The sequence below is a fragment of the Pogona vitticeps genome, chromosome 2 (genome assembly GCF_051106095.1).
Source record: "Pogona vitticeps strain Pit_001003342236 chromosome 2, PviZW2.1, whole genome shotgun sequence".
NCBI classification, from domain to species: domain Eukaryota; kingdom Metazoa; phylum Chordata; class Lepidosauria; order Squamata; family Agamidae; genus Pogona; species Pogona vitticeps.
Window position 1 is genome coordinate 190026973 of NC_135784.1, and position 27885 is coordinate 190054857.

General features: G+C 39.6%; 1 protein-coding gene across 26 annotated transcripts in view; it reads right to left on the minus strand.

The window, feature by feature from the left end:
• The window catches only part of ADGRL3 (adhesion G protein-coupled receptor L3), a 662256-nt gene that overhangs the window by 91333 nt on the left and 543038 nt on the right, over positions 1-27885 (minus strand). For all 26 annotated transcript variants that reach the window (XR_013542364.1, XR_013542366.1, XR_013542369.1 and 23 more), the window contains 3 exons: positions 20456-20665; positions 18091-18311; positions 5071-5137 (listed from right to left, as the gene is read on the minus strand). Coding sequence is in view for 19 of the 26 variants with exons in the window: in XM_072991729.2 (XP_072847830.1) it covers positions 5071-5137; positions 18091-18311; positions 20456-20665 (498 nt within the window). In the remaining 7 variants the exon portion in view is untranslated. The remainder of the gene's footprint in view (positions 1-5070; positions 5138-18090; positions 18312-20455; positions 20666-27885) is intronic.

Consider the following 27885-nt stretch of genomic DNA (forward strand, 5'->3'; position numbering starts at 1 on the left):
TTTGGTGAAAACCAAGTGTTCTATCATGTGCACACACACCCTTCTTCTGACATGGTACGGTCCACAAAGGCTCACAGCCTCAGTGTCAACTGAGTGACAATTGTTGTAAGCCAGCTTAGGTCCTTTTCAAAGAGAGAGGCAGGTTAAAAATAGTTTATATAAAAAAAGATAAACTTTATTACTGTCAAAAGACGAACACAAATAAAACATCTAAAATATATAAATTTACAGAAATGTATAAAAATATTGGGACTGAATGCAAAGCAATACTTCGTTCTGAGGTAAACAACAACAGTGTCAATACATCTCCCTTGAAGCAATTCCAAAATGTCTGCCGAACCAAATAAATAAATAAACTAGGCTTAAGGCTCATATTTATATTTTTCATGGAAATTAGACAGACCAAGAAATTAGGTTTGTAGGATCAGTTCATTTATTTATCTGAAATATATATATCCCTTTCTGCCATGATTTACAATTAAATCCATTAAAATCACAACATGAAAATAAAACATTATCTAAAAATAAATAAAATAAGAAAACAGTTTTAACAAAGGCTTAGGGAAATAGCATAGTTTTAATGCCTGTTGAAAAAAGGAATGGCATATAGAAGAGGGGCACACGCAGCCCACACAGCAATACAAAGCCATCATGTTAGACTGATCTTAACAAGTCCTTTTACAGAAAAACAGGTGTTTTAAAAAGTCTGACACATTGCTTTTCTGAATCTCTGCAGTGTATTATTTAATCCTTACTCTTCAGGCACAGTGGTGACATTGGTGTGCAGAGCTCTGCATGTGGCCCTTTTTGAAGGCAGAATAACAGGATGTACAGAAAGAAAGCAAGAGGGAAAAAATCCATACTGCGATGGCTAGACAAAGCAGATCCTGTTAGACTGTGCAAAGATTCAAAAATCCTCCATAGCTCTACACATAGGCAGTTTTCAGATACTGATCAAGCTACACAAGGAACAGCACAATCTGAATTCTACCATGGATTTTATTAACACATGTTGTCTTAGTTGTGGAGGCAACAGGCAACGTCATCAGTGTCAAGAACTGATCCTGAATATGAATTTGTATTTATGCATCAAATACTAAAAATAAAGTGTAAAAGCTTCTTGAATCCCCAAAGGTTGTCGACCTTTTTGTTAGAACGAGGATCAGACATATTTACACAGGCTCTCCAAACCACTCCTTAAGAGGAATGTATGTTGCATAAACAAAGCCACATTGTATTGTGCAGGCGTTCTTTTCTTGGAAATGGAAAGACTCCCAACCCCAGGTGTGGTGGCATGAAGACCATGTGATGCAACTATGCAACTCTATTTTAAAAAGGAGAGTGGGAAGCAGAGAGTGTCTTTCAGATAGGTTTTGCCACAGTCTGCTCAGGTTGTTTTGCTGCTTAAACAAACCGCAAGAGTCCTCCACACACCCTCTGAACAACCCCACCATGGTGGACTGAAAATTTGCTTTTGTGCTGACAGTGAGGGAGTCTCCTCTGCTGTATCTGATGGCAGGAGGTCACTTTAGAGCAGGGGTCAGGGAACGTTTGTACATTTAAATGAGCTTGATGAAGTCCTCGGTCTCTCACACCTTTCTTCCCTCCTTTCCCTTGCTTGCTCCTTGATCCTCTCTATCCTCCTGCTTGTTTGCAGTCATTTCCGGAGGAAGCAGTCATTCAGAAGCCCCGGATTGATTGATTGCCTGGGGCTAATCCCCAGCTGTAACCAATTAGGGAGGCGTATCTCCCGATCTACTGAAAGGACGGAGCATTTAGAAGTGCCCTGCTGCAACGAAGGAAGTAGGCTTACAATTTGAGCTTTGGCTGCAGAGGGTGGGGGTGGGTGGGTGGGAGGGAGGGCAGGGTAGCAGCAGTCTGCTCATTACCCCCAGGATTTTCACTTTTACCCTATTTGGGGTAATTTATCCCTGTTCCCCGACCTATGCTTTAGAGGGTGCAGGACAGTCTATGAGACACACATGGCTCTGTCCTCCAACAGAGGAAAATAGAGGAGGGAAACATGGATTCTGCTCCCTACCATCTGCCAGCAGAGGCAAGTAGCTCACTCTTCCTAATAGGTGTGTCAGCCATAGAAGGTAAAATACTGCTATTTCTTGAAAGTGACTACAGTCTCAGTTTCATATGCAAAACCCAAAGTAATTTGAAAAGAGAGAGAGTTGTATTAGTCTATTTCAGTATATACGAATCATTTCAAAACCAACACGTTGTAATATGTTTAAGACTAACAGATGTACTTTGCTGTGAATGTTTTCAGATAATAATCCACTTCTTCAGATCCATAAAGGGCAATGGCCTGAATTGATTAAAACCCACCCCATGTGTCAGGAGGTGGGTTTTAATCAATGAACGCTCACATTGAAATAAATCCACTAGTTTTAAAGGCACTTTTGATGTTATGCTGCTGTTGTACAACCACAAAAAACTAGTTACTGAAGGAAAAGAGAATCACCTACTTTTTTCCACTAAAGATTACATAAAATGAAAGCACAGACTCTGATGAAGTGCTATAAATACTTATTTGGATACAGAAACTGGTTCCCCCATCCCGTTTCTTGTAGTGACCAAACATACAAAATGATTAGGTATATTAGCATCTCAAATGCAGTACGAAGAGAGATTTTTATTTAGCTTGAAGCAGAATTAAGCATTTTGGCTGTACGACCGTAATGCAATCTAGCATCTGTGATTAGGTCTACAGTAAAATTCACTGGCTCTGAAACCCTCAATTAATTCAGGTGTCTCGCCAAATTTCTCTCAGTGCCTGCAATTTACTGTGGAAGGATCAAGAACAAGAGAGGAAAAAAGTACAGCAGATCCTGCCCAAAATCTGCTCCAATGGGCAGGAATAATCCTTTTCATTAGATCCCTTTCCCTAATAGACTGAGGAAGCAGTGTTGCAGGGCTCTGCATCTTTTTCTTCCTTTTGGAGAACTACAGCTGAAGAACTTAACAGGCACTGAAATATCACGTTTTGACATTTCTATGAAATATAGCATAATCTGTCAAATTCCTAAATATAGATTGTCATAAATTATCATTTAATTTAGTTTATACCATAAAATGCAACCGGGGTCTTTCTCTCCTAAATAGTAAGCTTTACTTCACTTTGCTCTCTATTTAATTGGGTATACTATTTTCGAAAGATTTCAATGTGTGTGTTGGAGTGTCTGGAGAATGGTTCAAGTCATAGAAAGAAGTGCTCTTCAACATTTGGTTGGAGGTCCCCATATGTAGACCGTATGGGAAAACAGATAAGGGACAGAAACTCGGTCCCATGAGGAACACAAAAACAAGTATACTGTATATTAAATCTAACTTCAGTCAAAAAGTTTCATCTCCTTTTCATTTGTCTGGCTGAAGCACAGCTCTGGGTAGAGAATCCATTTGAAACATAGGGTTGTACTGGATACCAAGAACCCAAAATGGCTGCCCTGCCCAGGCCCACTGTCTTCTCCATCTGTCTCATTTTGGCTGATTTCAGAAGCAGCTTTTATACTGGTATCAGTTTATTATGTTGGCTGGCTCTCCATGGAGCCTTCACAAGATGTCATCCACAACTTGTTTACAGGCTTAAAGCTTCCTTTAACACCCTCTTGTTTCTTCATTCCAAGGTTGTGGTAAATTGGAGGTGTGGAGAAAACACTGCACCTTTGAGAAGCAGGGCTGCTATTTGCTCTTTTTGTGAGGATTTTTTTAATCGCACCTCTTCTACTGTGGAATAAAAGGGGCACAATAACACCAGCACCAAAATTAACCCTTTTTTTAAAGTAGAGAAGAGGGGAAGTATTTGTTAATGAACTGTAATAGGCATGCTTAAGCTATTGTGGATAAATTTCTGTTCGAAAAGCTGATCAAAGCAAGATAAAATTGGAGTCAAGGAGGAAGGACAGCTTTCATCCATGTATGATATTTCCATACAAATTAATAATAATAATATTACAAACACAAACAAGCCACTCTAGAGAGCGATATAGAACAGATGAGGAATTGTTGTTCACCTATACATCTATGGCCCTGGCACAATGATGTGAACAGAACCTGGTGGAATACACTCAAAATAGCAGAAATGTCTGGGAAGATCCAGTTGTATCAGGAAAATAACGATTTGATACTATCAGGAACATTGACTGTTCTGATGTTGAATAATGCTCTAGGACAATTACACTACAAAATAAAAAAGTTTGGACTCTGAAAGGCTAGCTGTCAGGCTCCTGCAAATGTCAGGATTTTATTATATTGCCACATACCATCAACCACAGTAGAATAAGTTGTGCTATATGCGATATCACTTGCATTTTAAGTGATAAAATCCCCTTTTAAAGAAGTCGCCTTCACTTCTGTTCTTCCTTCCTTCCTAACATTCCTCCATGTAAAAACTGACTTAGAGGGACATATGTCCCTCAAAACAAGAGCCATGCAGTCATGTAGTCTGATGACATATGAAGCCTGAAATTCAAAACACCAGGATTTAAAAAGATTCTGAAGCCAAATCAGAACCCTCCTTTCCTATCAAACATCAGACAACAAATGAGGCATAAGAATATCCCCAATTCATTCTGGCATCGAGTTCAAATTATTTGAAAATCCGAATTAACTGTTAAGGATCATATGAGTTTCTCTTAAGTAAGAATCAGCTCTAATTGATTCGAATCTAAACATGTATATTATGAACGAAAACTCTTGTGGAAGAATATATGTGACATTTTGATGTCACAGTGCACTGTAAGAACAGGATGCCAGGATTTGCTTATTCCTATTCGTTTTCTCCACTCGAGATATAACATTCAGAAGTAACATTTTTAATAGGTGCTCTTCCATGGTGGACAAACCCCCACAAACGTTTGCCACTGGACTTTCCAAATTAAGCTCCCAAGACACTCAAGAGGAAGTTAGCTTTTGATCAGAGCTTAGAAAGATTTCTTTCTTTAACTAGGGTTTCCAGAAATACTCGTGCAACACAGCTGTCACTGCAAGCTGCTGACAAAGAGGTAACTGGAGCTTTGCTTCTGGTCTAGAAAAATGAGTGATTTAATGAAGAATTCTTACCATAATGATCAATGTTGCAGGTCCTATAAAACTCCAGATGAAATAAGTGTCAAGTCGAAGCCAACATCTGTAATGGAAATGCAGAAAAAAAGTGACAGCAGTCAAAGGCTAAATATGAGTCATATAACAAGAGTAAGTGATATTCCACTAGAAGGCAGAAAATATAAGATACCTTGTTCGATAAAGATTGAGTTATATGCCATGGTTCTGCCAGTGATATTAAGGAATAAGATAATTTCCTCTGAAGAAAACAGGAGGAAATTGTTCATATTCTACTTGTTGTGGCAGCCTTACCAAACATGGTGTTTTGGGGAAGTGGTAGTCCAACATATTTCCAGATGTGCTGGGCTACCAATTCTACAATCTCTAGATCAGTGGTTCTTAACCTTTGTTACTCGGATGTTTTTGAACTGCAACTCCCAGAAACCCCAGCCACCACAGCTGATGGTGAAGGCTTCCGGGAGTTGCAGTCCAAAAACATCTGAGTAGCAAAGGTTAAGAACCAGTGCTCTAGATAGCCTGTCCTATCTAAAGGGCACTGAATTGTAAAGGACCCAGTCTTTTACGCCACAAAGCATCTTTCTTAAAAGACTTAACAGCCATAAACTTAGTTTCAAGCCATTCTTGTGGTCTAATCAAGTATGTCAGCTTCCACTGTAGGTACCTTCCTGATTCTCATTCCCAGAAGAGTTGAACAATGCATGGAGCAGGGGAATTAGTTAAGATGGGAAGCATAATTAGATTCAGGAATTTTGTTTTATTTAGTTTTGTTTTCCCATAAATATTTCTAGAAATGCAGCAGACCTTTAGGATTAAGCTGCATGATTCATGACGGAAACTAAATTATTAACCAGTTAATTTTGTCTCTCTTTAATATCGCCCAATGGTTAACAACCTTTGGAAATTACATTTCCTTTTCTAGTTCTTGTGGTGACAAAATGAACATGAATAGTTACAAGATAGATGTACAGAAAACTGCCAATATGGTTTGAAATAGTATTTCTTGGATGTAGATCTGTGTATTAATGTTGTATACCCAAAAGAGGGTAAAATGTGCTTTCTAAAGACGAATGGAAATACTTTGTTTTTCACATCAAGCAGATTTGCTTTGACCTTGAATTCTAGATATCCAATGTGGATGCTTATCCTGTTTCTCCTATGAATGTAGCTAAACAAAGAATGGGTGGGCATGTACCCCAGCTTGGGAACATTTTAGATCTCTTCCCTACACTTGATTTAGGGCTATTCTTCATCTCGACCATAATATATAGAAAATGTAGATCCTGGAAAAGTTACCTTTTGACTGCAATTCCCAGAATCCTGCAGCCTGAAAGATTCTGAGAACTTTATTATACATCATGGTTTGAATACAGCATAGCCTTAAATGACCAATCACAAAAGGTGCTATTGGTCATTTGGGGGCTGTTTTTTATATTTAAAAAATTCACATTTTGGAAGGTGTGCTATGTAGATGTGACCTTCTGAAGTCTGAGTCTCAGGAAATATTATTTCTACAAAAATGAAACACATTATATGAAAGCCCTGGTTCAGTGGTCACAGCTCTTGAAGGCAGCACAAATTTTTAAACATACAGTATATGAATAATGTTCAGTAGAAATGTATAAAGGATTAGTTGCAATACTGAAATACTGAAAAGAAAAGTACTGTAGATCAGGTGAGCCGCAAAATGGAGAATAAAAGTAACAGCAGAAAAAAGGTAACAAGAACAGAATAATATGATGCCAATTCATCTCTCTGAATGTTGGTGTTAAGATGCACCAATGGTGAAATCTTTGCTTTTAAAAACTCTGTATACAAAAACTTATATCCTTCTCTGTCAGTGCTTAAATTTCACTCCGAATGACTAGCAGTGATTTTTTAAAAACCTGCCATAAAGTACAACAAGCTCAAATAACAGCAATCTAGTAAAAACAGCTACAGAGAAGACATTAGATAAAATCCATAAAGCAAAGTGCCTGGCTAAATTAAGAAGGCCATCATCATATAGTAAAATGCAGCTGAAGAGGATGACAACCCACTCTTCTAAGAAAAAATAATTCCACAGTTTCAGTACATCCACTAAGCAGGCCCTTTCTTTTAATCCATGGATCATGTGCCTGTTGCGACACACAAGAAAAATCTCCATTAGATTGCAGGCTATACTCGGGCTGGTATGGGAGGTCATGATCCTTTAGACAGACACCATGCTCCTAAATAAGCTTTTAAGGAATTTAAAGGTCATTATTACTGCTTTGCCCAAAAACAAGATGGTAGTCCGTGCAGTTCTGGAAGGAGAGGTACAAATATGGCCATCAGCACATGCACTGTTCCATTCTCAACCAACTGTACTTTCCTATCACTTTATAAAGGCAGTCCATGCAGAGCGCATTATATCAGATATAATTAATAATATGTATGACCATAGTTTGATCTCAGAGAATTATATTAATTTGGATGTGATTAATATGTATGACCATAGTCTGATCTCAGGTCATCAGGAACAGATGCAGTTGGTGTACCATCCTAAGTTGGGAAAAAAGCATTAATGGCTGCAGGTACTGCCAGACCATCCTGGTGCAAAACTGAGTCGAGAAACACATCCAAACTGCACACTGGATTTTTAAAGAATAGTTTTGTCTTGGAGGGCACCTGTCTTGGGACCAGCAGTGCCTCTATTTATTACATCTCGTCCAGCCCATATCTCATCCTAAAACATCTACGCTCTCTAGTTACGCCGGGGTCGGCAACAGAGATGAGAATGAACGAAACCATGAACCAGCCGGGTCACAAACCATGGTTTGGTTCATGGCCCGGCTTTGCCAAAAGCAAAATTAAATGCTGAACTCTCTTCCCCTTGGTGCTTTGTTTTGCTTCCCACTGCCACCATCACCTGCTACTGCCACTGTTGTCTCCTCTGTGGGTGTCATCCTCTGAGGCAGTGACCAGGCTCCTTGTAGGGAAGCTGATTGCTGCCTCTGAGCAGGCACCTACCTTGCAGCTGATCAGGGCAATCAGCTGGGAGGTGGGCGTGTCCTCAGAGGCAGCCACCCCACCCCCAGCTTCCTGCAAGGAGCCTAGTCACTGTCTTGGAGCATGGTACCTGGGGAGGTTGGCAATAGCATGATGGTGGCATGGTAGTGGCATAGAGCAGTACGACACCACAGGAGTAGGTAGCACCCCTCCCTGGCACCAACTTAAAACTGAACTGCGAACCAGTTTGGTTTTCAGGTTGGTTTCTGGTGGGTCACAGTTTATGGCTAACCGCAAACCATCATGAACCACCATTTTCCAGGTTCACGCCCATCTCTAGTTGGCAACTTCAGTGAGACTAGATTCCTCATCTTCATCTCCCAGTTCCTACCATGGGTCACAACAAGATAATAATAAAAAAATCTATCCCTGAACTGCTGGCTGGCCATTTTGGATTGGCTTTTGGAGTTTTGAGGACTTGCCAACCAACCTGATTAGGAAACCACTCCTCACAATTTTTACGTAAGAAATCTTGTCTGCTTTTGGAGGCTCAACAGTAAAATGGCCTTGGGTGCAATTTGTCAATCCCTGATGCTAATAAATGAAAAGAGAAATACCCTGTCTTTCCAATGGTGGATTCAAGATGGTGTACATGGGTCTCTTCCATTTATTCAACATGGCAGAATCCAGAGAAGGCTTGTTTACTAAAGGTTTCACAACAGTGGCTGTAGCAAAGGATGACAGAACTCCTTACTCCAAAGATGCATTTCTCTTTCTTTGTATCCTTTCAACTGGCCATCTCCTGGCTTTCTTAATCAACCAAAAAGGACAAGGGTCCTACACACATGTTTGGACCCTCACTGATAAAGATCTTGTCCACATATTCAAGCTGTACAAACTGCAATGCATCCATTATGAAAACACAAGCGTATGTCAAGGACCTGCTGTGACAATGGACTCTAATGGTGTAACTCGTACACTATACAGAGTTAGAGTGGTTTGATTGCACTTTAATTGCCATCGCTCCATTTTGTTGTAAGCCGCCTAGAGTGGTCTTAATTGACTAGATAGGCGGGATATAAATAAAATAAATAATAATAATAATAATAAATAATCGCTCCATTTTGTAAAATCCTGGCGCTTGTAATCTGGTGAAATGTTTAGAATTCTCGACCAGAGGGCTCTAATGTACATCCTTGAATTGCAGCAGATAATTCTACGTCCCTCACCAAACCACAAACCACAGGATTCTATAGAACAGGTCTGTTGTAGTAAAAACAAACGGCAATGACCTGTAGTGCAGATATACCGTATGACAGAGCTCATCTTCTGCATTTCTCTCTGCATCTTTAGAATTCCAATGTCTCATACCAATGAGATTCAGAAATAAAGTGTTGATATAAATTTCTCCACATTCTAATACTATGAAACAGGGGGTAGAAAAAAAATCAGCTTTCCCGTCCAAACATGCTGTGTGCCTAGAATGTATCATGAAGCTAGTATTAGTTTACAGTTGCTGATTTTACAATTGCATGGTTGATATACATTAGAATTTATGCTCTACATTCATGCTTGCTGTTGATGTATGCCCAGAACTGGTTACCTGAACTTCTCCCTCTTCTTAATCTCAATTATTGCTGCAATAGTCTATGACTTTTGAAAATTAGAATATACAGTATTTTTTTTCCTTGGTTCTTGAACAATCAATTACAAAATCTAAAAAGTCAGATATGACCCAATAGGAAATATGTAAATGTGACCTTTAAAGCAGTTCTGAGTCCTGGAGGAAAAAAACATCCCATATTGTTATTATAACAGCCCTATGCAATCATCTACCAGCTGGATGACTTCAAGGAAGCAATCAGAGGTGCCTCTTCTTGAGTGGAAACCAGCAGCCATCTCATAGAGAACACTGGCATAATGCTTCAGCCACTGTGACCTGGTTTGCCTCCCTCTCCTCTTCTTTCCTCCTCCTCTAAAAACTGCTAATACCCTCCCCACATTTCATCTTGTTAGGCCCCCATGCATTCTTTCATTTATCAGGTAGTCTCCCCAAGCTCTCAGGTTTCCTTGTACAGTGGTCCACACAATCATTTCTCACTAGTTAAAAAGCATTTATGATGAAATTGATGAAGGAACTTAATGAAGTTCATCTACATGCATGAAGATGCATCTACATGCATGAAGGAATCCATATTATTTTCTGAATTCTGTGACAAACTTGTGCTGGTTCCTATTTTCAATAATCTAAGTCAGGTTTACAATTATAACTCAATTCCTCAAAAAAAAAATCTGGTTTATAAATGTGGGATACTGTGCTTCTGTATCCACAATTCAAAATGCTAGGAAACTGCTGCACAATATTGTGCCTGCATTGCCGGCAGGAAAAAGGATGCCAAGTTTTACATAACAAAGCGGAACCTGAATGGCAATGGCAAGCAGTCAAGATGGTCTACAAAACACCTTCTTGTGCTCATACTATTCACACTTGTTGAAAAAGACCCTGACAATTGTTTTGTGTTTGGGTGAGAAGTGGTTAACTGGTTAAAAAAGGAGTCTGGTTCTGGGATTTTTCCTTGCTTGGTGTCACTTTGTGAATAGTAGGGAGCAAAGGAGGGTATCTATTTGTGTCATGACTGACAGGGTCAAATGTTCAGATTTCTCCAGACATGGAGCTGATTTCTCCTTTGAAGACTTGTATTGGGAGACTAGTTTCAGAGAATTTTTACTAAAAGTACTCAGGGCTTTGACAAACTGCTCTGTGCTTTTGTAATGCAGAAACACATTGAATATGCCTTACAAACTTGTATGCTGTTCCCTGGAGATATATAGCAAAATGTTCCATTCATTTCTTTAAAACAAGCCAGTTTTTTTTTTCAGTTACTGTATATGACTGTTTCTGTGATCTTTCATTGTCCCCCAAACATCTCACTTCCTGGCCCACAATGCTGCAACAATGTATCTACTTTAGAATGCTCTTGCTGGTAAGCCTGTTCATGCATGCTCAACCAAATGGTTGTTTTTTTTCTCTTGAAGGACATTTTTGAGCATCAATATTTCAGCCCTTGCAGCCTGGATTCTTTCCAAATTAAAAAAAGGCAAGTGGGACCAATTATTCTCTTTCAAGATACACAATGTTTTTTTCAATTTGTATGAAATATTTTAAATCTGGGAACATTCATAATCACTTGTTTCTGCATGGCGCGAAACTGTTCTACTTTAAAAAAAAACCTTAACTCACAACTCTTTGCCTCAAATTACCCAAATTAGGCACAGACCAAGAGCAGATTATCTTCTATGTCTATACCAAATTTGGTGCTGATCCAAAGTCCAGTTTCATATTTTGTTTGGGCTGCCCCCATTTTTAGAATTGCCTTGTAGAATATTGATTTACTCTGCTGCACAATCACACAGCTGCATTACTATGCAGCTATAATTGCTGTTTTATTAACCTCTGCTTGCTGGATTTTATACACTGCTGTTTTAGCTTTTTATGCAGCTGTTTCAGCATTCTGTTCTCTAGTTATTGGATTTGTTCTGTTTATGGAAGACTTACGAGGCTTAGCATTTTCAATCAACACAACACTGTGTGATATACACCCTTGCCTTGCATTAATTTGTTTAAATGATGGCTGCAGATGTTTGCATTAAACTCTCTCTCTCTCCCACTTTTAAAATTAGCATTCTAAAATGTCTGGCATAGTTTACACATAACTTGGAAACCTAAATATTCATCTTGAAACAAGAGTTAAAAACTTACCTAATCTGCATCTTAATGGCAATTACATTCATTATTAAATTGATACAGCAGATCTGGATAATAGAACTTGCCCCAGCTATCTTTCCACTAACGACCAAATTAGACAACACATGTGAGATGAATGAATCATGCATCAGATAAGTTTTATTTATTTATTTGTTTGTTTGTTTGTTTATTAACAAGCAGCAAATATCATTGGAGGCTAGGATAAGGAATGGAAGAACAGTGGCCTTTAAACTATCCCAGAGCAATTTATGCAAAATTTAATTCCTCACAAAATCCTTGCCTGCCTCAATCAACTAGGAAGTTGTATAAAAATTCTGTGTCAGTGGTTTCCAATCATGACGTCCCCAGATGTTCTTGGAATTCAGCTCTAGAAAGCCTAGTCAGCGTGCCAAATGATCAGGAATTCTGGGAACTGTGGTCCAAGAACATCTGGCCACAAGACTACGAACCAATGCTTCACACATAAGCATTAATGAATTAAGGCACCCAGGCATGCTTGAATACGCATTCACCTACCTACATGAAAATAGACTGAGGCCAGCCTGGGCATGTTTGTGCGTAATTGGCAGGAAAAGCAGGTTGTAGGAAAAACAGGCTGCCACCTAAACTTCAATCCCACATCTGCTTCTCCAATTCTTCCTCTGTAACATGCCCATAAAATTTACATTATAATCCTTGCAATCAGTTCCAACAAGGTGGGAGGCATCACATCTGGGAAGGAGGAGGATACAATGAGCCCAAGCCTTAGATATTTCATGCTCAGGTTGCTTTTTTAGGGGGAAGAATAGTTAGATTCAGTACCTCATTTGTGGTCCTCCTAGTCAAAGACAACAGCCCTCCACTACTCTTATCTGAGACCTTGGCTGGATGGCTAAGTTGAATCAGGTTGGATCAGGCTAAATAGGGTTGCTTAAGGTGTACTATGTCATTTGGTGCGATTCTTGCATTCACATGGCATATGCACCTCAAGCAACCCTATTTGGTTTGCCTCCCTTTAAAGGGAAAGAAAAAGAGAACAACAAAAATGACACCCCCCTTGTTTCTTCCTGCTTCCAGGAAGAAGCTTTCAAATTTGTTAATTTTTTTCTAAAAGTTATATACCCTAAATAGGCTTTAGAAAAAACACACCTCTGCTTCCTCCCTCCTCCCCTCCATGAAGAAGCAGAGGAAGTTTTTACTTTCCCAGTACAGTATTGTGGCTAAGGTTAAGGGTATGGGAAACTGAAAGAAATTGAAAACAGCAAGCCATCTCCTTTGATTTAAGCCCAGCAATCACATTGTGCTGGAAATGAACCAAAATGGGGCAATACTACTTCATTTAAAAAAAGAGCAGCACATGACAGGAAGCTAACAGGTGTGGGTCAGAATGCTCTGGGAATGGGTTGGTTCATGCTGGCACTTACATTGCCTGGTTGCCAGGAAAAGGAGTGAACTAACCTGCCCCAGGGCAGACCAAACCATGGGACCAATCTCTTTGTAACTGTACTCTGACTACGTTGACTGTCCCTGGCTGGACTATGCCCTCCTCTGCCTTGCAGAACTTCCAAAAACTGCATAATAGATCTCTCTCTCTCTCTCTGTGTGTGTGTGTGTGTCCTTTTCCAGTATTTTTAGTGCTAACTAAAATTTCATGATCAAGGCCAAGGAATGTTATTTCTGCTTTGTTATGCTTGTTAGACTCATGGCTTTCCTAGAGCCGCTGGACTGGGAAGTCAGAACAGTGTTTCACCATCACTTATTCTATATAAGGAGAACTATCAAGGGCTAGAAACCCTTCAGACTTGTGCTGGTGCTCTTCTTCTTTTTCTCTGTTCTCCCCACTACACTCACTGCTCCCTCCACCCGTATACTTGTTCACCCCTTATGTCTCTCACCAGCCAGCAGTAACCCTTCTCCCTCCCTCCCTGCCTCCCTCTAAGATCCAAAGATGATATGCCCTTTTTGTTTCCTATTAGAAACCTCCCTCTTTCTTGACAGGGCCTGGACCAGCTTCTTCACTTCCAAACACATGCTAGGGATGCTCCACATACCCCTCCTTTGCTTTTTAATTTCCTCACAGCTACTGCGATCTGTTCAGCTATGCTTGTTCTCTCAAAGTAATAAGGGCTATAAAGCCTTGCTCTATTTCCTGCAGGAAAAGAAATAAAACCATAAGCTATCCCTGCTGTGTATTAAATACACCCAATAAACAATTGTTAGATGCCATTCGACCATAAAATTTGAAGAGCTCCAACTTACAGTGCTCGACACCCGATCTTGTCAAATGGCATTCCCCTTCCCACTTCTTCTATGGCAAATGTTATTATATACAGACATTAGAACAGAACATATGCTCTCTTTTAATAGAGTCCACTGATCATGCTGTTCCTATGGGGCTGAATTCATGTTTACTAATTATTACAGGATATCGTACTTGTAAAAAAAAGAATATGTAAAATATTATTTTAGAAAATACAGGGACACTAGCCTTGACCTCAGCTTTTCCAGTGAATTTCTGGAGTACGTTGTTTGCTACATTGGATATAATGGGTTCCTCACCTTAATCACAGAGATACAACAGAATGATATATCCTCAGAGATATGCGTCTCTATATGTCCCTTGGGGCTTTTGTCAGCCAGCCAGGAGGAGCCATGCGCAGAACTGTAACTCATTCAGAAACAAAAGGACAGGCTCTTCTAAAGGCAAAATTTTTGCAAAGGAGTTCAGGAGTACAGACGGGGGGGGTGCTTTGAGCAGCAACTCCTCCTTTTATTACAACTGTTTCATGGATAAGGAAAAAAATATGTATACTTGAGAGAGGGCTGTTTGGCTCTGGAGTCAGTGTACTGTAACTCTGGTCTGCAGCCCATGAAGTGCCACTGAATCCATGGGATTTAAGTGTTTATTCATCATTCAGCAATTGATTCGAGGGTTTATAATAGTTGCAATTAAAAGGGAGATTTACTCTGTCCCCTCAACTTGTGTACAGTAAACTTCCAAGAAAGGTGGGAAGACACTGTTTTACCTTCTCCAACAAAAAGTATATAGAAAAGAGATGATGGAAGAGAGCAGTGCCATCTGCCCTGTAAGATCATCTTTAACGCCAATATGTGTGTGTGAGAGGGTGTGTGTGTGTGTGTGTGTGTGTGTGTGTGTGTGTGTGTGTGTGTGTGTGTGTGTGTGTGCGTGCGTGCGTGCGTGTGCGTGTGTGTGTGAGAGAGAGATGACTTTGAGGGAACTCATCAGCAGATCACCCAGAAAGATTTGTGAGAGCATTCTTAACAGGAGAAGAGCAGCTGATTTCTAGGCTACAAGGCCTGCTCTCGGCCAGCAACAACTGTGTTAAAAAGCTTCTTGATCAATCTGTTTAATTATATTTCTGTATGATACCAATCAATTTCACAAGCTGAGACTCCATAGGTCCAAGAAAATGTTTGCATAAATGCCATAAAGCGTTACCTTTAACATTTCAATCTTCTTATTACATTTATAGAAGGCCTCAGTACCCTCAAGCTCTATGCTGATCGCAGCCCTTTAACATCGGCCCCGGCAAGGGACTTTCCTCTCAAGCTGCTTCGGCTTTCGGCCTTTCTCCTTCACCAGGCCCAACTGAGAATAACATTAGCTCGGGCACTTGGTCAGTTTGCCTGTGGCAGTCATTTTTATCAGCTCATTTAATCTCTTCTTTAGAACCTAGCACTTGGCCTATATCCAACTTGACTGAAAAGAGAGCAGGCCCATCAACACGCCTCTTTATGTTTTGGATGGCGTGTGCTGCTGCGCAGTTTAAATACATAGCCCAAATCAAGGCATTAACCTTAAGGACGCAACTTCTTTCCCTATAGAGTAGATGAATTGGAACACAGGGTGCTAGAAACGGGGGGGGGGGGGGGCTGCAGGACTGACCGTAGGGGAAAGCACTTAAATATGATAAACACTTTCAGTATTACGTAACTAATAATAATATAAAGCTATAAACTGTAAGAGGTCAGCTGAACTGAAACAAGAGAAGAAGATAAAGAAGCTACAGATGGAAAGACAGCTGATGGTGATAATTGCCTCTTGTAGCCTAGTTATCTCGCCCGCTCAGTGGCCCCAGTTCTTGTGGCTTAAAAGAGAGTGTTCAATTTTGTCCAACATTCAATATGACTTTTATCTCCCCCTCTTCCCCTCTCCCTGCTTAGTTCCTATGTACAGCACCCGGTTGTTGCATGTATTTGTAAAGATCATGCCTCACATATCCACACAGGATATCCAACAAGCACAAATCAACACGATCAAACTAAAGTTGTGCCACATTTGGAGAGTAAGAAAGTGCCGCATGTGGCATGTAGATAATTCAGGGAAGTTAGTCAAGTCATACATGAAGTTGAGGTGAACATTTTATGTGATCTGAAGAGAAAACATGAAGTGCAGTATATAAGAGATTCAAGATTAGACAAGACCTTTGAGAGCCACAAAACCATATTTTGGAAAAAAAAAATGGAAGCCCCATCTGTCTGTCTGCATTCTGTTCACTTAAAGGAAGTCAAAGCAGAAAAATGCTACAACAGTGCTGATTAAAATGACAACCCATATCCAATATTTGTGGTTGTTTTCCTCTTTGAAAGGCCTTTTTAAAGGATCTATATTTCAACCTCTGCAGCCTGGATTATTTTCCAAATTTAAAAAAGTGGGCGGGGCAAGCTGTTCTCTTTCAAGATAAGCAAGATTGATCTTTTCAATTTACCTGATCTGTTTTAAAATTGAGGAAGTTTAAGGTAGCTTATTTCTGAATGGGGAAAACAATTTCACTTTTAAAAAAAATCATAACTTGAAAACCCTTCATCCAAACACCCCCAAATTAGACACAGCGCAAGAGCAGCCTATCTGCTACAATTGTGGCAAATTTAGTGCTGATGCAAAGTCCAGTTTAAAAGTGATAATGGTTTGTGGGCTGCCCCAATGTTTAGAATTGCCTTATAGAATGTTGATTTGCTCTGTCAGCCCAAGATCATGCAGTAATAATAACTTGTATGCAAACTGGTGACTTAATTTCCAGTGACAGAATATGGAATTTTCCTCAAATGGTACAAAAAAAAAATCAATCATGGCCTTTGAAATATCATTTCTGTATTTTCCTTTGTGGAACTCTTCATCCAGACAATTCTATTTCTGAGTCATTTTGGTTAGGCACAAATACATATGTGCATGCATGCATGCAAATCAATTCTTCAAAAGCTTTAGGCTTGATTGTCACAAAGCCGCTTGGATGAACATTCCCATTCATATTTTGCCTACAGTTTTGGGATGGTGCTGGTGCATACCCACACAAATAATGGTGGATTCATAGCAAAATACTTGGTTTTGAAAGCTCCAACCATAGTTATCTGATGCTTGCAGAAATTTATCCGGCAGACAAGAGAAACCTAAAGTGTGAAAACCCAGATTTTACTCCTGTTTCCATTCAGTATATTTTCCATGGCTCCCCAACTACATAGGCATGCATGGCTTGAAGCACACTTACTTCTAGCCTTCCTCAGAGTCTTCTCTGTGTTCCTGCAGCTGTTGCACAGCTGCTTACACTCCCCACTGACCACTACACTGTGCAGGACACACAGAGCATGAAGCCCCCTCACACACATCCACGCCGTCTGATGCCCCATCAGCCTCTTTCTGCTTGCCCCTCTAATCAGCAACAAGACCTGCCTGCTGGCAAAGGCACCATCCCTGTGCTTTTTGTCCTTCTCTTTTTTCAACTTTTAGGCCACCACCAGGAGGGTACAGTGGCAGGACTTCGGACTTGCTCAGAATACCATGTGCTCCAGTTCTGCAACACCCTGATGTTCATGTCCACTTTGGAATAGTCACTGTCTGTTATTTTAGTGCTCACAGAAAAGGCCTCCCACACACTGTTTCTGGATTCTTAAATGCTGTTTTTCATTAACAAATCCCTTACCTTGGTAACTAAGCCCCCGCACCACACCTAAAGATACAGGTTTGTTGCAATTCACCATGTCCATGGAAATTGGCCAAACATCCATAAAGAGAGTCTCAGACTTTGAAAGCACCTTATGTAAGGTCTCTGTACCTTGTTATTCTGATTGAAAGTTATTCTGTACCTGAAAATTTCAGCTAGATATAAGTGCTTGTTGTTCAGCCAACCTGAGACTTCAGAAAATAAGGTGTTATCACAGTGTCACTTCCAGCCAAGTGATCTTCTATCTAAGCCAGCAAGGTAGATTCCAAGGCAAAACCTTTTTCTCTGTGTACCTTGTCCTAGTTTCTCAGATTCCTCCAAATCGGGACATAAAAGGAAACTCACACTTTTCCTGTGCCGTAACTTCTATAGTCTACTGCTGCTGAAACAGCCACAATCAGAGCAGGCATGCCGTAGCCCACCAAGTAGAAGTATTTTCTACGGGAATGTTCACTCTCGAAGACTTCCACCAACATGATGTAGAGCTGGACGCCTTCCAGAAACATCCAGGTGAAAGCGGAGAGGAAGAAGAAGTGCAAGAGGGCAGCAAACACAGCACAGGCTATCTGGGAGAGTAAAAAGACAAAGGGAAAGGGGGGGGGGAATCATTTATTACCTGAACATGACATTAATCCATTTGGTAGGTTGATAAAGTAATATTCCAAGTTAGAGTTGGTGCCTATATCACTGGTGGTGACAGGAGAACAGGGAAGGTCTTCATTTAGATAAAATTGGAGAGCATGGAATTTCCATTTTTTGAGTAACTCAAAAAATGAGCAAAGTTTAATGGACACCGATGGGAACCTCCTGCAAGATATTTTCCAGCACTCTATTTGCTCCTCCAGCTGTCAATCATAGTACAGTGGTGCCTCGCAAGACGAGCACCCCGTTTAATGACGAAATCGCATTACGACGAACTTTTTGTGATTGCAAAAGCGATCGCAAAACGATTTTTCCTATGGGGGAATTTCGCTTTGCGATGATCGGTTCCCTGCTTCGGGAACCGATTCTCGCAAAATGACGATTTTCGGCTAGCTGATTGGCGGTTTCAAAATGGCCACCAGGTAAAAAAAATGGCTCCCCGCTCTTTTCTGGGATGGATTCCTCACTGCACGAGCAGCGAAAATGGCCACGCTATGGAGGATCTTCTCTGGACGGTGAGTTTCAAGCCCATAGGAACGCATTAATCAGGTTTTAATGCGTTTCTATGGGCTTTTTTTATTTTGCATTACGACATTTTCGTTTTACAGCGATTTCACTGGAATGAATTAATGTCATAATGTGAGGCACCACTGTACATTTTTGTTTAATGCATACAGGAAAAGTACTCATTCCTCCAATAATGGTATTTTCTACCCATTTGCTCCTTGAACCACTTTTTCTGGAGCTGCCTTCAGCTTGTGCATTCAATTATGCACCACCTCTTAATTCAAGTATTATGGGTAATTATTAGGAATGGTAATATCTTTAAATAAACCACAATAAATACTAGTTATAAACTAAAAACGTAGCCGCACTTGGATTCCTGTGTATACCTCTCATTAATCCAGCTCAACGAATAAGATAATAGAGGTGGAAAGGTGCAGAACAGGGCAACCAAAATAATCAAGAGGCTGGAATATCTTTGCTAGAAAGGAAAGCTACAGTATATTATTTTTAAAAAAGCAACAAAAAGAGAAGGCAGAATTATAAAAATTAGAAATGATGTGGCTAAAATGGATAATGAGAAAAAGTTATCTCCCTCCCTCCTGACCATAACCCAAGAGCGTCAAGTGGAACAAAATGTATTTCTTCACATAACGCATAAATAATGTTTGGAATTTTCTACCTGGTCTCTCCCCCCACCACCCCCCAAAAAAAGTTGATGGTGACTTGCTTGAGTATTTTAAAAGGGCCTCGTACACATTTGTCTAATATCAACTGCTATTGGCCATGGCAGAGAAATGGAGCCATCTTCAGAGGCAGGGTATGTTTGACTATGAGGGAGGGGAAGAGAACAGCGCTATTGCTTGGTGGGCTCATGTACATGCAAGGCATTTTGTAAGATTCCTATGTCTCCCCCCACTGCTGCCCATTTCTGCAGATTTTCATGGACCTGTACAGGCTGCCTCTGACTCAATGTGTGGGTTTGACAAACAGTTCACATAGTTCAGGATCCCTAACTCTTTGCTCTCCAGATTTCTAGCACTGATGGGAACACACACATTACCGGTAAAACCAAAAGCTAAAGTAAGGGCACACCACACTTTAGCCACCAAGGGTGGACGACTTCGAGGTCTGATAGGCAGCATATGCTCTGAACCAGAACCTTCATCTCCTTGCACTCTGCCAATTTTTCTTTAATTGAAAAAAAAAGATCCTCTAACTTTGAAAAGGGGAAGTTCCCCCACATTTTCAGCTCTTCTGACTGAATAACACGCATCATGAAAAAGAGAGAAGAGTTTTGTCTTGTCTTGCTTTGGCATCGCCATCCTGGTGTTTCAGTTTCATGCCTAGCCTTTCGTCTCCCTGCCTCGACCCCATATTACTTGACCTGCAGTCTGATGTTCTGGGGAAGGGCTTAAACAATTGCTTCCTACATTGTATGATTTTAATAATAAAAAAGGGCCTATTTAGATATCGTGGTTAGCAGCCAGTTCCATGGATGATAAGCTTTGCTGCTGGACAAGAAGAAAGGAACAGGCTTCAGTAATTCTCACTGGATAGTTACCGGCTGGTCCGCCCTGTTGATTCCAATGAGGAAGAGAAGTTCTGCAACAAACAAGCTGATGCACAAGTTTTTATGGATAGTGTTTCTGTCACTCTGGAGTCCACGGAAGAAGCAGAAAGTAAAGATGCAGAACAGGAGGCAGACAAGGGAGAGGAGAATGCCGACCCAGGTAATGACATCCAGCAGCAAATCATGGACTGCATCACCATGCTGTTGACACAGAAGAAGAAGAGGAGGAAATTAGTCAGCAGTAACACACCAGCTATCTAAGCTTGTGAAAACTCAGCACTTCATTAACGGACTTTTTCCATTCACAAGCCAAACGTTTATATCTGGAAACAAAGAAGACTGTGATGCACTGTCACATAGATAGCCTGATCACTTCCACCTTCTCCTCAACATTAAACAGCACAGGAAAACTGAGCTAGAAATTTCCCATTCTCTGATACCATACATCAAAAGACTACAATGCAAACTGTGGTGTCTTTAAAATTCTAAATTTTAAACATGAGGAAGTGGACTTGTCCATGAACATTACAATATGGCAGTTAGTCTTTAAAATTCGTGTCAACTCCTTTCTTCTAAATATCCGGATACACTTCTAAAAGTAGACAGTTTCCTATACAACCAATTCCTTATCATATTAAGGTCAGCTATTATTTTACAAAATCCTTCCATACGCTATTTCTTAATATAACTCCAAATTTACTAAATTTCTTAATAAACTGTACTTATGTAGATGGGTACATGTTCACACTACAAATATTTGAAAACTGGGTACTTGATCTTTCATGCCTGAATTTTGGAAAACTTGAAAACTCATCAATTTTGTAATTTTTAAGGAATCTAATAAAGGTATTATTTAAACATGAACATGCGTACATATATTTATTTATTGAATTTTATGCCACTTTCCTGTCAGTTAGTGGGACACTAGGCTGCTCACAGATCATTAAGACCAAACAAATAATTCAAACAAGGTGCATGAATCATGAAAAAGGTATTAAATATGGACATTTTAAAATCACAGATTAAAAAGTGTAAAAACATCAAACACACACACACACACACACACACACACACACACACACACACACACACACACACACACACACACACACACACACACACACACACACAAAAGGATATAATGGCAGCAAGTGTAATGCATCTAGCTATTTTAAAGCTAAATATTAAAAACTTACCTGAGCAAAAATGTTTTCAGCTGTTTTTTAAATGAGAGGAAAGAGGGGCTTATGGGGGAGACCATTGGGAGCAGCTACCATGAAGGCCCTCTTCCAGGACCCTGTCAAATGTACCTGTAAAGGTGACAGGACCGAGAAGAGGGCCTCTCTGGTTGATCTGAAGACCTGAGCTGAGTTCTATGAGGAGACACAGTCCATTGGATAGCATTGGACCCAAGGTTACAACAAACACTTTCAATTGGTCTCAGAAATGAACCACTATCAATGATCTCTGCAAACAGCCCACTCTGACTACAGCATTTTACACCAGCTGAAATTTCTGAACAGTCTTCAAAGGCAGACCCACATAAAGTGCACTACAGTGATCCAAATGAGATGTAACTACAGGCATGAGTCACCGCAGCCAAATCGGATGTCTCAAAGGAATGGGCGCAGCTGGCACACTAGTGCCACACTCGCTTCAACTGTGCAAATACACTGCTAGTAACTGCTGAAACTAAGGTATTAAGGCAAAGAGATGAATTCAGGAGTACACCTACACATGCTTTTTCAAGGGGAGTTTAATCCCATCCAGCATAGGCTGAATCCCTATGCCCTTATCTTCTTTTTGAGCTTTGGCTTGTCTGGATTACATTTTAATTTAGTCCATTACTGACAACAGACACTGGTTTGGAACAGGAACCGCTCTCTTGGGAGTTACATGGGAAGGAGAGGTGGAACTACAGGTCATAAGTATACCGGTGGCATCAAATTCCAAAATCCTTTCTGATCTCTCCCATTAGTGTTGTGTAGATATTAAATAGTATGGGGGACAAGACAGACCAGACCAAAGGCCAAGGCATCAAACAGCAGTCTCCCAGCAACCATTTCTGAGTTTCCTCCTCTAGGAAGGATTGGAGCCACTGTAAAACAATGCCTTCAGGTCCCATCACAGAGAGGCAGCCCAAGAGGATATCATGGTTGATGGTATCAAATGCTGTGGAGGGGTCCAGCAGAACCAACAGGGACACACTCCCCTTTCTAGTTCCACCAAGCCAACTAAAGCGGTTTCTGACACATAAGAGGTCCAAAGCCAGACTGAAACGGATCCAGATAATGCATTTTATCCACTGAGAAGCCAACATCAGCTCTAATATCTTGCCCCAAAACAGATTATTGGAAATGGAACATTAGAACTTCAAGGATTTCTTGTTTCTCAGTTATTTCTAAGTTTATATTGCTCTCAAATCTCAGTATTACTCCAAACTGTCTTGTCTTTTACGTATCTGTTCATTATAATGAATGGCAATTAAGGGTGCCAGTCACAGGCTTAATTCCTTTTTAAAATAATTTTAAAGGATTGTGAATAGGATTTGCTCTTATCTGTTCCTGATCATTCTTAATTCTTACAGTAAAATCAAATTATACTCTTGAAATTAGTTGTTAACATATATTGTTTCAATCTTTTTCCTTTATCTAAGGTAAACCATTTTATCTAAGGTAAAGATTTTAACATAGCCATAGCAGTTGAAATATAATACCACTTTATACAAGGAAGCAGTAAGCGTTTCAAAATCAATGAATTACTGTACATATATAACGACTCGGCTTTACTTCTGATTTTTCTCCAACGGAAAATAATTTTTGTCATTTATTAAGAATCACAACATTTGCCTGTAAAGAAATATTCAAAAGTTAACAAATACTTTTTAAGTAATGTTCTACGTCTGAAGAGTAAAAGCTGTGTCTTGTTGAAGTTGCTTTATTGTATTTCCTCACCAACGATACAAAACTGAGACCAGAAATCAAGAATTACAGGGATCTGTTTTCTAAGTCATTAGACTTAATGTATTTTACAGCCTAGACTCAGACTTACATTATCTTAAAGGGGCATACACTAGCTTGTCAATGTAAATACACACTCAGTAGTTTAGGTATCTGGTTGTGGAGCCTGGGGTTAGGAGTTTGATTCCCCACTGTGCTTCCTTGACAAGGTCTGGACTCAATAATGCATAGGGTTCCTTCTAGCTCTGCAGTTCTAATATTACAGGCGTACCTCGGTTTACAAATGTAATGCATTCTAAGGGACGTTCTGTAATGTGAAAAATTCATAAACTGAAACATGGATTGCCATAGGAATGGGGGCGGTGCTATAAACCTCCAGGCACAATGTATCTTGGGGAAACTTCCTTCATAGAGCGAAAAAACCCGAAAAAAACACATAAACCGAGGCATTATTTTCAATGGATTTTGCTTCATAAACCAAAAATTACGTTTACCGAGGCATTCGTAAACCAAGGTACCACTGTACTATTACAGTCATGGTGAAAAATATTGGTATCCTTGCAATTCTGTCAGAAAATGCAACCCTTCTCCCAGAAAATTGTTCCAGTTGCAAATGTTTTAGTACTCACATGTTCATGTTTTCATTTGGAATCAAATCAAGCGATTGATTTCAGTAATTTTTTTCTAAAGTGGGTGCTACCAAAGATTAAATTAAGGGTGTCAATAATTTTGGCCAGTGCATTTTTGAGTTTCTGTGTGGGATTGTATCAGATTTCACGTTTCTTCTCTGTTTTTTTGTGTTGTTCCAATGTAAACCAAAGAAATGAACATGCGAGTACCAAAACATTTGCAACTACAACAATTTTCTGAGAGAAGGGTTGCATTTTCTGACAGAATTGCAAGGGTGCCAATATTTTTGCCCATGACTGTATTATATTTGCAATATATTCTTTTAAATGATATCTTTCTTGCTCAATAATTTTATTTCACAATAATCTACGAAGATCTTAAATTTATTAACAAAATAATTTATACAATCTCGTAATACTGATGCTACATATTCTGTTCAAAAGTGTATCTTTTTTATTTCTAAAGTTCATTCCATTCTATTCTGCTGTAGGTCAGAGAAATTCAACAAGACGTTCAAGTGACAATGCAAAAAGAAAACAAATGGGAACTCCTGGCAAATGTTTATGTATAAACCATTTAACTTTGTTTTGTCAAAGTTGTTAAAGAATAAATGTTAACAATGACATCCTTATTTATCTGTTTATTATGTTTATATACCACTCAACTTGCCAACACCCATGGAGCAAGTTTACAAATCCAACAAACAAAAACAATCTATTAAGACACCAATTTCACAATTTAAAAAGGCAATAAAATAGTACAATATTATAATAGGTTTGAGGACTGAATTCCTGCTGGAAGGTCTTAGCTTGCCATAGCAATGCTACTAATGTGGATATCCCATTGATCTCTTTCAGGGGGACATTTCACAGATGGGTGGCCCTCCCTGTGAATGCTCTTTCTTTGATAGCCATGCATCACACCGCTGTGAACAGAAGCACCCACAGAAGACCTTCCCATCTTTACTTTTGCATGGGTTAAGCCTCAGGTGACAAAACTGGACCTAATATACCGGTACATCATTCCAAAGGACTATAAGGGATTGTTCTCATTCTGTTAATCTTGGGTGTATCACAGAGTTCATTAAAGCAATATGAGATTATCATAAATTATTGGAACATGTTCATCCATAATAATACATGTGTGCTTGGTGGTTTCTTCTTTTCTTTTCTTTTCTTTTTTTGAGACTAAATAAAATATATAAATAGTTTGTCTATTAGGGGGTGTACTGTATTTGCTCCTACCAATAAGTAAAAAATATTTTTAAAAACTATCTGATGAAGTGGATTTGTCCACGAAAGCTCACTCCAAAAATTAAAGAAGTTAGTCTTTAAGGTGCTATCATGCTTTCGTCTTTTTTACTTTTTATTTTTATTTTGTTCTCACCTTTAAAACCTGTGACTGTTTCCCCCATTTTTTCACAGTTTTTCTCTTAGCTGACTATTATTTGGGTTACGCTAAATAGTCTGGTAAAAAAATTTGTTACACTTTTCAAAGAAATTTCAAAGAAATTTGAAATAAATTTGTTTAACGAATCATGTTCTGATTGCAGGCTGAATAGAGTTCATCATTTAATGATGCTTCTCCACCACATACATGTCTTGATACAGTACAGGAGTGTGGAATCTGTGGCCCTTCAGACATTGTTAGACCACCAACCAACATGATCAGGGATTTTGGGCTATAATTACATCTGGATATTATAGGTTCTCCCCTCCTAACTTGATAGATTTGATTTGTAGATAGTTTTATTGCATTCTCCTTGATTTTTCAGAACTTGACTTAAAATATTTTTTATATCAAACTGCTTCCTACTGTTTAGGTTCAAGACTTCCAGATTTGCTGTAGGTTCAAATGTTATTATTTTATACCACAGTATTACACGCTGTGCCTTTTGTGCTGTTTTCTGAGACAAGAATCAAGTGTCTGAAGTGGCCTAAGAGCTCATCTTTTCACAGATGGATTTGTATTGAAGAGTATGATTTAGTATAACTGTTTGTGGTAGCTACCAATTTGTGACAGTGTCTCCAACCCGTTCTTTACTCCTTAATAACGCTCTCTATTGATCTCTTTATTTCCATTGTTTATCCTTATCTTGGAAGAGGGGATGACTGAAAGAGAGAAACATTGCATTAGGGGGCGATCTTTAATTCATCAAACACACACTGGTTGCATGCTATCATGGGCACAGAGGTGGGTTGGAATGTGGCTAGCTCTTAAAAGATACAAGGCTCTTGTTTTTTCCTGTTTTTTTTCTTGGGGGGGTTGTGGCAAGATAGAAAATCTCTCTGGTACAGCAAGGCAGTCTCAATGAGGAGTTTTGTCATGGGAAGACTTGGAAAACTTCTGTGGATGAGAAATTTTTCAGGTACTGTCTACACATCACCAGAATAAGGGCATAAATATTACCTCAGAAATTGAAACACAGTGACAGGAAGGGGGTAGCTGTGGAAGGCAATTTCATTAGATTCAATATGACAGATGGTGCTCCCCAACTGTTTCTGTGCCAGAATAAAGGGCACACAAATCAGGGCTAACCTGCCCTGCATTGTTTTGGTGACATTCTAACTTGATCTTTCTGTGAGTCTGTGAGAGCATTTTCACATTTCTAGTTCTCTGTGAAGATGTTATTCCTGTGAATGGGGAGATGCAAACAAGAAGGCAGGACAAAGGGGCACTAGTAGCCGTCTACAGAACTGGGTACTCTTGTTTTATAAATATAAATCAAATAAATAAATAAATAAAAATAAATTCCTCCCCTCTTTTCCCAGCTGCTAGGAGAAAGTTCCAACTAGCTTTCTAATGTATCCACTAGGAAGGGAGTGAGTTAAACAATACAGCTTCCCTTGACCTCGTCTTTATTTTATTTTATTTATTTTCAAAATGACGAAGCACTAATTTGTTACAGTACTGACTTTAGAAATCATGGCACTATTTGGAGACAACAGGTGCTTGGCTAAGGGGAACTGACTTCTCTGCCATTGCCCCTTTGCATCAGATCACACAGGGCAGAAAGTGATGCCAGCAAAATTAACCCATCTCTGCTGGCTGAAGAAAAAGAAGTGATAGCCCACTGAAAAGAGACAATTCCACACCAGGCTTTCCCATGCTGAACTTCACGTTATGGAGCTGACAGTTTTTAACTCAATTTCATCCATGCCAAATCTGACACATGCTTGGGGTATTCAACACCTTTTGGTATTCATGTATCACTTCATCCACCTTCTAGTCACAAAGATACCAGATTTAACACTGAGGATCTGTGAGGCGGTTATTCTGCCCCATGGGTGACCAATGGTTCTTTGCTCCTCCATATTCCACAATTTGTCTGAAGATGGTGCAGTTGTCTGCCATTTATATGTGACCTTGGACAAATGGAATATGAAGTGAGAGAATGTTGGCTTCATGACACGAGCTGAACCACTTTAGGTTTTGTCCCTCTAGCAGTAAAAGATTCCTCTTCCTACAATTTTACCAGTCAAACTGGCATGGCAATTGATTTCTCTTTGACCCATATTTTTACATGCTAAGTTAACGCTGCAGTGTAATTCGATCTGAAATTTGTGAGGCAATTTTTTTAAAGTGGGTGAGCTAATTGTGGGATACATATACCCTGTTTTCCTGAAAATAGGACCTAACCTGAAAATAAGCCCTAGTAGGATTTTTTCAGGATGCTCGTAATATAAACCCTACCCCCCAAAATAAGCCCTAGTTAAATGAAACCCTACCCTCCACCATTGTGCAGCAACCAGAAGATGACATGACTGTATTTGAATAAATGTAGATTGTTGTACATGAAAAAAAAATCTCCTGAAAATAAGCCCTAGTGCA